This window comes from Protopterus annectens, chromosome 8.part0 (assembly GCF_019279795.1).
Source record: "Protopterus annectens isolate FY-2018-M chromosome 8.part0, PAN1.0, whole genome shotgun sequence".
Taxonomy (NCBI): domain Eukaryota; kingdom Metazoa; phylum Chordata; order Ceratodontiformes; family Protopteridae; genus Protopterus; species Protopterus annectens.
Genome location: NC_056741.1, coordinates 1,420,646,854 through 1,420,659,165, shown reverse-complemented (window position 1 = coordinate 1,420,659,165; position 12,312 = coordinate 1,420,646,854). Strand labels below are relative to the sequence as shown.

The following is a 12,312-nucleotide window of genomic DNA, read 5'->3' as shown; positions in this document are numbered from 1 at the left end:
AAATAAGGTTGTGCAAGGTGGATAGCTGAACAAAGACAAGTTGGTTGGGGAGTTCAAGCCAGTTAAATTCTAGGAGTGGTTTACAGTGGTGTGTGTGATATTTAGTGTTTGTGGCAAACTTTGCAACTTTGTTGTAGCACTGTTCCATCTTGTTTATAGTAGAAGTTTGTATGCTAGTTAGGACAGGGCTCCATAAAGAAGGGAGGGAAGTAAAAATGTTTTTGCAAGGGTAGTTTTGGTTGGTGCAGTAAAGAAATGTTTATTTCTGTAAAAGAGCCCCAGTTTTGATGAGTATAAAAGTTTATTGTCAATGATAACTCCTAGAAGTTTGGTTTTCTGCAATATTTTTATGACAGTGTTGTCAGATGCAAAGATGTTAAAATGATCAGTGACAGGGGAGGTGTTCCTGGGATGAAAGAGTACTAGTTTTGTCTTCTTTGGATTAAGATAGAGTTGGGCATTTCTTAGCTAGGATTCGACTGAAGTAAAGCACTGCTGGGTTTTTGAAAGTATGGTGGAATCATCAGCATATTGAATGAGATTCCCAGGATGAGAGGCAGTGTGAAGGTTGTTTGTGAAAATTTTGAAGAATAGGGGTTCTAGAATGGATCCTTGAGGGACTCAAGTAGGGTTGTGGAGAAAGGGTGAGAGTTCATTGGACCATTTCACTGCTTGTTTATCATCCTTGAGGTAACTCTGAAACCATTTTACTGTGTTATGTGAGAAGCCTAAGTTAGACAGTGTGTTTAATAGTACGGGTCAGACATTGTGTTAAAGGCCTTGAAGAGATCAAGGAATACTGAGGTAGTATAGTTTCCTGCATCTCTGGCCTTGTTTACAGTGTCTGCAAAAGTTAATAGGGCTGTAGCTGTGCTGTGGCTAGGTTGGAAGCCTTGTTAGGTTTGGATAAAAGATTGTTTTGCAATAGATATTGCATTATCTACTGATAGATACCCCTCCTGAAAATTTTGGATATGGGTGACAAGATGGATATAGGACAGAATTTGGATAGATCAAAAGAGTTGCCTCCTTTGTGGATGGCGTTGATGTGAGATTGTTTCCATATGGTAGGTACATCTGATTTGGATAAAGACCTATTTATAAGGATACTGATTGGGTAGGCAACTGAGTTAGCAGCCAGTTTAAGGTAGCATGGAGGAAGATTGTCAGCTGAGGTAGAGCAGGGTTTTAGTTTTTGTAGCAGTTTCTTAATGGTGTCAGTAGGTATAGTCTGAAGGGAGAATGGGGTTTGTATGACATTTTGTTGAGTAGGGTATTAATGACAGGATTAGAAGTAGTTGATGGTCTGGGGTTGGTGTCTGAATAGGTTGAAGGGTGGGGGTTCCAGCATTAGTGGGATGGCAGATCACATGATAAAATTCTACTTGAAGGCATCAAATGGTAAGTAAAAGTATGAAGGGTAATACTGCATGATTTGAATACATAATCCACTAAAAATGTAGTTGCCATGTTTGTTGTAGGTTGGATTGGACTGTTTAATTCACTGCAAATCAAGTTAGAACAATCTTCACAATTTTTAGTCTAAACATAATTTATTGTATCTTGACTTGCACAGGATAATGCATTACACATTGCCTGCATTTACTTTGAAAGGGCCAAAACCTAATGATGTATAACTATATCAGGTACTGTACTTGTTTTACATAGTTATTAGTTATGTACTATGTCCTAAATGTGGTATGCATAAGGTATAAACATTATGCTCTTATTGTGTGCACAACAATTTTCCCAATTCCCTCCCTTTTGCTGAAACACTATAACACTGAAACTTCATTCTCTTCTGCAAAAAAGGCCAAATTTAGTTTGGAAAGTAAATGAATATCATCTATCATGATTAGATATTTCAGCTAAGACCCCAAAAATCCAGTCAAGTAACTCAGGATTTGCAAAAACTTTGAAAAGTAAAATTGTGAGAACATTTACGACAGACGTAGTCTACAAAAAGAATATTTCCAATGAAATGTTTACAAATGAAGATATATGGCTGCATTGTTATCTGCAAAGAGCGAATGTCATGTATCACCATTGTGTCTTGCTCTCAAACAGAGCTTGTGTGTGACAGGGAAAAATACTTTTCTCTGCAATGTTCTAAAACAATAATAGCACTCAGAGTTGCATGTATATCTCAAGTAAAATGTCTCATCTCAATGTTTTAAATGTATTACCCATTTACTTTACACATCAGTACTCTATTCTAATTAACTTCCCTTTATTAACAGGTTAAGTCAGTAATTAAGCTATGAAAATCAGTTGTCTCTTTATATTTGCAGGTTATCTTTAGGTAACCTCTGCATTAACTGAATGCGGTTTCATACTGTAACAATGAGGCATGTCAAGGCCATGACCAAAGGACATAAAGGATATAATTGTTTCTGATTAGTAGTTTCTCTAGTATCAAATAAAAATTCACTGGCCTAATGGTTAAGGTGTTTGCCATACAAACACTAGGTGCAGGATTTGAGTCTCACAAGGGATAATTGGCTATGCTTAAAATGGCTCGCAAGGGCAGTTAGTTTAGTACTAACCTATGAACTGAAATATGAATGTAGTTTATTGCACTGCTAAAATATACATTGCCTCAAAAGAAGAGATATGCATTTAAAGTTCCAGGTAGAAGACCAGAGAAAGTATCATCATTATGTCAAGTCTCTGTAGTGAAATTTAGTATACATGGAGGTACTTTTTCAAAAAAAAAAGGCAAAAAAATACATAACCAAATAAGAACTATTTCATATTTGGTGAAAAAATAAACTGATACCCTTCCAATAACCTTCTACAGAGGTGTCTACATATTCTATGTCTCTTCATAGGAGAAAAGACGACTCCCCAATCACTGGTCCTCATTAGAAATCAGTGCTAGTACAGTTTGTATGTGGGCATCAGCAGTGTTTTTCCCTTACTATTTTCTCTTTTTATTCTGTGTTTATATGACAGTGAAATTAGTATATTTTAAAAGAGGGTGTGGGAGCAAGGTCTCCAACTCAAGAGATACAAGGTGTTTCCCTGATGAAGGAAAATATCTGCTGTAAATGTTAAGATGAAGGTTTGATTGTTTGCTTTCTCCCATTGAGCCTTCATGGAGATGATGAGACTCAGATAAACCAAAAATACACTGCTGATATGCAATGGTTTATAACAACTGCCTTGAATAGCCATGTTATTAGAATAGGAACATTTTTCACTTCATGTTTATTATTGTGTTAAATTCAAATAGTAAATACCATATATGTTAAAAATATCACCATGAAGAAGCTTGTCAGTTGATCTGCAGTTGTTTCAGTGAATACCAATCAATCAGCAAACAGAGAAAACAGCTCTCACCAGCAGTGGGGTTTTCTTTGTGCAGCCTTGTAGAGGTCTGGGGGCATGTAAGGTGCCACAATCCCCACTTGGGGGGTGCAGAACCTATGCCTCTTTGCAAAAATAACAACTTTGAAGTTCTGCAGAAGTTGTGGCCTTTTTTATTTTTTGCTCTATCAGCACTCAATCGAAGACTTGATCTATCAACACAAACCCTATATTGAACTTGTTTGCTGCTTTTAAAAAAATTATCAATTTTATGTGAACTGTTAGCTATGGTAATATATTTCTCATTTTATTATAAAACTTTATATAGACAAGACAACTCTTTATATTGATTTTACCATTTGTGTTTTTTTTCTCTTTCAGGTGCAAGAAAAAGAAAAAGAAAATATTCAAGAAGTAGTAAAATTGAAGAAACCAAGCCAGTCACTAAAAATTGTTTACTTACACTTGTGTAAGAGACTTCTAAGACAAACTGTTTGGCTGAATGTAATGTCTGAAAGAGAGAAAAAGTTTCTGTTAACATCGCCTCAAGAACCAGAACTGGATCATCATATAATGGTATCACTTGTGCATTTGATTGTGCATTTGATTATTTTACTAATGATTTTACTAATGATAAAGACTAGTCCCAAAAATAAGTATTATTATTATTATTATTATTATTATTATTATTATTATTATTATTATGCATGGAACAGTACAATTACAATCTAAAAATGAGAAAAACCCAAGTTTGTTAAACACCCGTAAGCACTGTTAAGATCTGCAGTAGATCTCATTCTGGGGATTAATGGTGGACAGTATCAGCTAGCAAAGATCTATGGCAGACGGTATAACAACTTTTAAAAGTTGTTAGAACTTCACTCTGTCACCCTTATACACAAAAAGTATAGCAAATCAGAGTGCCTAACAGCTTTTAATGGCATTAATTCTAAGGAGGGGTACTTTGTTTTTCCGTGCTGTCTGTTCCACAGCCCTAATCATTTTACTAGCTTTCAAAGGCTTTGAAAGCCAGTAAAACACCACTGTCCTACACTTTTTTTCTGTAACTAGTAGCACATGGAGCAAATATACCTTCATGCACCACAAGCATTTATGATCTGGTCTCTGATCACAACCTGTCCTTGAGAAAGATGCCAAAATTTACATTGCAAGCTTGTCTCCAGAGTTAAAATTCTTGACATCCATGTCTTCAATATGTCGTAAGCCGGTTGTAATGGGAGATCCGATCATAATCCTCTATATCATTATTGCCATTACTTTTGCTATTATCGTGATAATTATCCCGTCTTCAGAAAGAAGAGAAATGTGAACTAGCTGAGATAAACAGTGTGATCAGAATCTCATAATGTGGTCCCATAGGGAGTATGTATACATACGTGTTGACACTGCATGAACATGCTGGGAATATTGCTGTATAAATAAGAAATGTAGTGACAAAATTAGCCGTTACCATACAGAGATGTTGATTTTATTTTGGGGGGGCGACAGGTGTTCTTTTTATATTTAGAGAAGAAGAACAAAGGTGAAGAAATGGGTGGAGGATGCTGGTGGGAAGGAAGGTAATGGGAAGGCAGCAGGGGCAGACAAACAGAAACACAGACAGACACACTCCCATAACATTGACTAAGGGAAGGACTGGTACAAAAGGTGGTCCACAATGGAGGTATGTAGATACACAGATGCTGGGCAATTGATGATGGGGTGAATTGGGCAGTAATCAGGGGAGGGTAGCTGACACATAAAGAAGGAGGACACCATGGTAGGAGATAGAGTATGTTGAGGCTGCCTGTCATGCTGGCCCAGTGCTGAATCCTCTGTGATGTCAGTCACCCTGCAGTTATGCGATTCTGAGAGTCACATAAAGATATTCTTAAGGGTGCCAATGAACATCTCAAGCCAATGGCCCGCCTCAGTCCTGAACAGCCTCAGCATCTCCCAATGGATAACCCAAGCTACTCCCCAATGAGTCGCCTGTGGAGAAGCACCATTAGAAGCCATCAGCAATCTCTCCCAGTTACCTCTTGTAGGATAACCTTTGGCAACCTATATAGAGACACATCAGGGATTTCCTGGACACCCAACAGGTGGCAGTGGTGCTGGTCCATAATGAGGCAGTTGATATCAGATAACATTTTAGTCCATGGCCAAAACTACAGAATACATGAAAAAATGGAAGAGGAACAGCACTATGAAGAAAAACATAATGAAATAAGGAGGATGGCAGAGCATAAGAGTAGACAGAAACAGCAATGATTCATATACCCCGAAAGTAGAAAAATAAAGTCAGCTCAACATTGGTAATATAAATACAGAGGTAATTCCTGAAACAGGAGCGGGTATAATTGTGAGGGATAAGAGTGGATTCAACTCCATGACTGCTTGGTAGTACAGTGGCACAGGATATGAATGATATTCAGTTTGTGTAAAACTGTCACTTAAATAAGGGAGAAATACACCAACTACACAGACACTTGTACAACCCTGTGTAAAGTAACAGAGTATAGCCAGATATCATATTCAAGGTGACAAATGCTAAGATTTGTTGCACAGGCTGGCACAGTACCACATATAATACTGCTAGGAATACCAGCAGGAATATGCAATGGATATGCAACACATGCATTACTACCATACCTCATCAAACTGAAAAGCAAGTTCTTTGGTACACATCTGTATGACAGTTGTCAGGCCCATGCTATGTGATGGATGGCTGCACTAGTAATCACAAAGTTACATGGCACTGGACAATACAAACTGCTGACATACTACAACCTTGACTGCCCTGGAACACATAAAGTCATTAGATGACACTGTCAGAAACAACTTGGGTTTATAAATGTAGTATCACAGTTACACCTGCATTTAAAGCATGAACAGCCATGCAAGCAATACACAAATGCATACATTGGCTACATTCTTTACAAGCATTGCAAAACTAGGCAGCGATCTGCTAAGCTGCTGAAGCATAGATATACAGGTATGGCAATAGTAAAGTACACATATCCTCATGACTGTAAAACCTTGCCTGCATCTTCTGAAATGTGGTCCTGTTCTGTTCAGTTTCATCCTGTGCTGAAAAACTCAAATACAGAAGCAAAAAAAAATGATGAGCAGCGCATAACATATACATTATCAACAGCTTCTAGCTGTACAATAATGCCTAATGTACTATGAAAAAAATAATTCATACTTACTGCAGTATGTTAGTTCTCCCTAAAATCTTTTTCCATTTCTGGAGAAGATCAATAAGTGCATCTTCAGTTCACTGTACAAGGTGCCAGTAAAGCTCATGAGCATGGATTGTACCCATGGTGTCACTCACCACTATAGCAAGTGAATTCCAAGCTCCAGCTTGTATTGTGAGACTTCACATGAATACCACAGAAGGTACTCCTTGTCATGCAGAATTTTTTTCCCCTGTTTCACCATGCAGAAGTCCTTCCATATTCAGGCCTTCCAGAAGGCAAAGCCACTTCCAAGGCTGAAACCAAGAGTGAAAATGATAGCTGAGCCCTGATAAAGCAGGTCAAGTAAACAAGGTGACATGAATTGATGGGCTGCTTGACAATAAGAGCAACCTGATATTAATGTGCAGTAGCACAACCAAAACAGACACACAGACTGAGGGATGGCACTTGCACAGTTGTCACACATAGTGGTTTTGCTCTCCTGCACAATAAACACCACACAGCCAATGTGAGGTGTTGCTATCTTTGACAATGAGAACAGGGCAGTGCATGTGTAACATATGCCAGCATAGTTAACTAGAGTCTTGTAAATAATGTTGTGTCATTTAACTATCACACTGACTTGTACTGATGAAATATTTATGTTTAAAGAACAAATTCTGGGAGGGAAGATTAGAAACGTTTAACATTGTTCTATAATTTCCAAATACTGCAATAGATCTTAGCAAAGCTCTAAGTGTGTATTGTATCATAGGGGATCAAATGTGGTGTCATTCCATAAGCAGCACTGATAGGACAGAATTCACAAGGCAACTTGTTTTGTTTTGCTTTCTTTGGAACTTGATATAAAAATCTATGACAGTTATCACAGTTTAGTTAGTTGAGTTCATATTAGTTAGACGCTCATCACCTTGCCATGTGGAAATAAGCATCTCAGCATCCTATCTTGCCTTGCTGTAGTAATTAAGTTAACTAGGAAACAGTTATTCTTTAGACAGTCTGGAAATACAGTGAGAGTAGCTAAGTATTGTTTTTCTGCAGTTGTTTGAATTTGTCCAGCTGTGTTATTTTTATTTCTCCTGTGATTGAAACTATGGTGTTGATTGTACTTAGATATTTAGTATTCTCATGTTTTCTATTTTATTATTTACTACTAAGTATTTTATACCTTTCATTCAGGCTGGTCTTTTAGAGAATATTTTTAATGTCTTGAGAGTATCAGTGCTTATTTTAGTGACACATTGGCCACTCCAAAAAGCCTGTCTGCTTTGGATACACTCTACAATTTATGTTAGCATTGATTTTACTCACTATAATTGGATACCCTTGTAAGAGCCTGAGAGTGGTTGACTAGTGGCAGCAAAGTTACCTTATAGTCTGGGCAGAAGGGGTACAATTAGTAAATCTGCACCAGCCTTTCCTAGGAGTGTGTGTGTGTGTGTGTGTGTGTGTGTGTGTGTGTGTGTGTGTGTGTGTGTGTGTGTGTGTGTGTGTGTGTGTGTGTGTGTGTGTGTGAAAATGAAATACTTAGGTGTGGGTGTGTCAGCTATTTGGAACTGGGACACAGTACTCCAAAGTGAGTCTTGTTTGAGATCTGGGGAGAAAGATAGTCCAGTCCCAGGTCAGGAGAGTGTTCCCTGTGTGCTTTTGTGGGGACTTGTGCTTGATGCAGAGAGCTGCATCATAAAATACTGTGTAAATCCATCCCGGTTTTAGTGACTGTCTTCCATTGGTGTCAGCGGTGAGGATCAAGGTTCCTTGATTACTGGTCTGAGGTAAAGAGAGGCCAACAAATATTGGTGGCAGTGGTGGGATATTAATTGAACTTCAGTAGCCTGTGGGCAGTTGTCACTGAAGGTGTGTGTACTGTCAACAGCCAGAAGGTAAACAGCCAGTGTTTCATATTCACAATAGTTTTATTTATTTTTGTTAGTTTAGTTTAGTCAGAGAAAGCAGACAATGATGTCAGCAGAGGATTATGGTGAGCTGACAAAGAACTGATTGTCCAAGATGTGCAAAGCCAAAGGACTGGTTCATGCTAACTGAACTAAACAGGAAATTATTTCAGACTTAATCACAGATGCGGTGTGGACCAGTGGCCAGAAGGACAACCAGTATGGTGTTGGGGATGTGCAGTCTTCAGAAACAGGACAGTTCACCTTTTCCTCAGAAGAAAAAAATATCCATCTGAAGTTAAAAAGACTTAATCTGGAGGCCAAACGTTTGGATACCTACAAGGGACTTGAACTGGAGACCGAAGAGAGACTGCAATGTTTGGAAGCTGAAGAAAAGGAGAAGCAGCATCAGCATGAACTGGTGGTCAAATGATTGGAGTCCGAAGAGAGACTGCAGCATTTGGAGATAAAAAGAGAGAATGTGGTGTTTGGAGACTGAAACAAAAAAATGTGTGTTTGGAGGCTGAAGAAAAAGAGAAGCAGCGACAACATGAGACAGAGATGTTGACTCTTCATCAGGGTTATGGAGGTACTGGGGAAGGGAATAATGAGACCTCAGAAGCAATAAAGGTCAGTAAATTTCTTCCACAATCTGCAGGGGGGATGACTTTGATAGTTTTATTTGGTTTACTATTAGAATGTCGAAGCGAACTCCATCGACTGTACTGTTTTCAAACACGGAAGTTTGAAAACGGTAATATCAAAGACCAAAAGCCAACCTAGGAACAGGTTTTAACATGGGTCGAGATAGGGGAGAGGTTTGTAGTTCAGAATAACACTAAACACCTATCTCGACCCATGTTAAAATCGTTCCTAGGTTGGTTTTTGGTCTTTGATATTACCGTTTTCGAACTTCCGTGTTCAACAGTACAGTTGACATAATTCGCTTCGACATTCTAATAGTAAACCTTTTATTCATATATTTGAAAGAGTGTGTAAACAGTATAATGACTAAGAGCTCTGGGTGAGGTTCCTGACGTCCTTACTCCATGGTAAAGCTGAAACTGCTGTTTCTAAATTGTTTGATACTGATTGTTTATGATAGAGTGGAACAATGTTTATTGAACTGTTATAAGTTAACACCTGAAGCTTACACAGAAAAGTTTCATGAGCACAGACGCAAGGCAGATGAAAGTGTATGTGATTATATTGCTGAGTTAAACACTTATTTTCATAGGTGGGTGAGTGGGTGTCAGGTCACCACTTTTGAAAGACTGGCAGACCTTTTGGTGAGGGACAAGCCCTTAAAGTGTTCCTTGAGGATATGAGAATCTGGTTGGAAGATCGGGAGTATAACTCTGCAGATAAGCTGGAGAGAAAATGGGATCTCTACTTCGCAGGCAGGGCATCATTGCACAAGAAGCGGATACCCTGTGCTGCACATGGATATAAGGGAACCCATGGTGGGCAGCCTAAATCCCACCAACAGAGTCTATCAGTAACAGGGGAAGCCACTAGTTCAGGTACATGCCCAGGATTAGGGGTTAGAAGTTTTAAATGTAACCAGAGGAGTCATGTAGCACACAAATGTCCATTGAAGCAAGGGGAGGGGGCCAGCACCTAGGAATAACAGTCTGCCTGTAGTAAGTTGTCTGGAGAGAACAGGGATAGCAAACTATCACTGGAGTTTTTATCCTATCTTAGTAGATGGAAGACAGGCCACTGCTAAGAGAGACGCAGCCTCTGACATAACCATTGTGGAGCCTGCAATGGTTAAAGAGGAGCAGTACTTGCTAAGGCAGTCCACTCCAATAAGAGGTTTAGGAGGGATCCCATTCCAAATACGTTTGGCCAGGGTGCACCTTGACTTGGAGGGTGGAAAAGGAAGCAAGCAGGTGTCTGTGTTTAAGGATTTTCCCACAGATGTCTTGATAGGGAATGATTTTGATAATGCAGTACCTTGTGTATGTGCAGATACATGCAGTCAGGCTTAGAGACAGGCATGTAAGTCTGGTAGGCTGGGGGGACCCAGACAAACATTACACCTAGAGCTGGGGCTGATGATGTGGCTATTTCAGGGAAGGAGCTAGCTTGTAGCAGTGAGCCTGAAAGTGAGCCACAGCTACTGCCAGGGTGATTGCAAGGACAGAGGTGAGTGGTAATACCCAGGCTAACAGTGAGGCACCACTGTTGGAAGATACTACTTTTCCTATCGAAGGGGATCTAGGAATGGTTACCAAGTTAGACATGAGACAGGCTCAGCTTTTGGATCCTACCTTGCGAAGCTTGAAGGAGGTAGCTAAGGAAGCACCTGATGCTCAAGAAAAAGGGGACTCTGTATACCTGAAAAAGGGTTATTGTATATAGACTGGACCACTGAGGGAGGGCTACATGGTGAGGTAATACAGCGGTTGGTAGTGCCCAGAGCCTACCATCTGGCACTTCTGGCCATAGCCCATGACATTTCTTTTGTAGCCATAGGCGCATAAAATGGACCAAGGGACATATTATGCAGAACATTTATTGGTCTGGGATTGCAAAGGATGTAACAGGGTACTGTAGGACCTGGAAGCAGTGCCAAAAGGTAGGCAAGGCAGAGGACAAAGCAAAAGCTTCATTGATGCATTTGCATGTGATTGAGGAGCAATTTCAGAGGGTAGCTATGGATATTGTGGGCCTCTTTGTACCCCAAGTTCCACAGGGAAGGAGTATATCCTGATGGTAGTAAGTTATGATACTAGATACCCTGAGGCAGTGGCTCTGTCCTCCATCGAGGTAGAGAAGGTGGCAAATGCTTTGTTAGGGAGAAATACTGACTGAGAGAGGTGCCAATTTCATGTCAGACCTGCTGGCTTGTCTGTGGAAGTGTTGTGGGGTGAAGCACCTAAAGGCCACCCCCTACCATCACCAGACTAATGGTCTTGTGAAGAGGTTATAATCTACGCTAAAGACCATGCTAAGGTCATTTGCAGACCAGTTGAGGAGAGAGTGGGGCAAATATTTGCTCCATCTACTGTTTGCATACAGAGAGGTACCCGAGGAATCCACAAGTTTTTCACCCTTTGAGTTGCTGTATGGGCATAGGGTGAGGGGCCTTTAGACTTTATTTGTGATGAAGTCACTACAACCTGTGAGAGATGCATGTATTTAGCCAAACTGGAGGTAAAGCTCTCTCCAACCAAGACTGAACTTGACAGTCAAGAGGAGAAGGTAAACAGTTGCACCACACCACACTCATCACATAGTCTCACTAAATCTACACCACCAAAATCCACACATAGAAACACAAAAACATTCATGGAGGCTCTCAATAATAATCTGCTCAAGGAACAGAGACCTCCAAAGCAGAAATGCAAGCAACCTCTACCCCCCCAACACAACCCAAATGACACACTCAGTGTGCCACTCAACCACAGCCAATAAGGCAAAACAATGCAACCAGCACACTAGTCATAGGTGACTCTATAGTCAGGCACACTGATGTCCCACTCACCAGGCTAAACAAGGAGAAGGTTGCTGTCAGCTGCCTGTCGGGTGCCAGGATCCGTCACATAACCCACGCACTCAGGTCACTCCACAACAAGTACAAATATGACTCTGTCATTGTCCATGTTGGTGTGAATGACCTGAGGCATACCTCCCTGGACTACATGAAAAGAGACATGGAAGACCTCTCCGATCTTGTAGCCCAGGCAGGTATGACCCTATCCCTGAGTAGCATTCTGCCATCACCCAGAATGATACCACAGTTGTTGTTGTTGTTTGTCTTTTGGCTTTTCCTGGTTAGGGGTCACCACAGTGAAACTCTAGTCCGCTAATGATTGGCAGTAGATTTTCACAAATGCTGAGGTGCCAGCTCGACATCCAACCTTCAACAAAGGCACGCCCATTTACGCATG

At 40.2% G+C, this 12,312-nt stretch overlaps 1 protein-coding gene across 1 annotated transcript in view; it reads left to right on the top strand.

Annotated features, from left to right (window-relative positions):
- The window catches only part of LOC122808494, a 666,541-nt gene that overhangs the window by 381,792 nt on the left and 272,437 nt on the right, over nt 1-12,312 (top strand). The window contains exon 21 of the mRNA XM_044079450.1: nt 3,691-3,885. Coding sequence (XP_043935385.1) covers nt 3,691-3,885 — 195 coding nt within the window. The remainder of the gene's footprint in view (nt 1-3,690; nt 3,886-12,312) is intronic.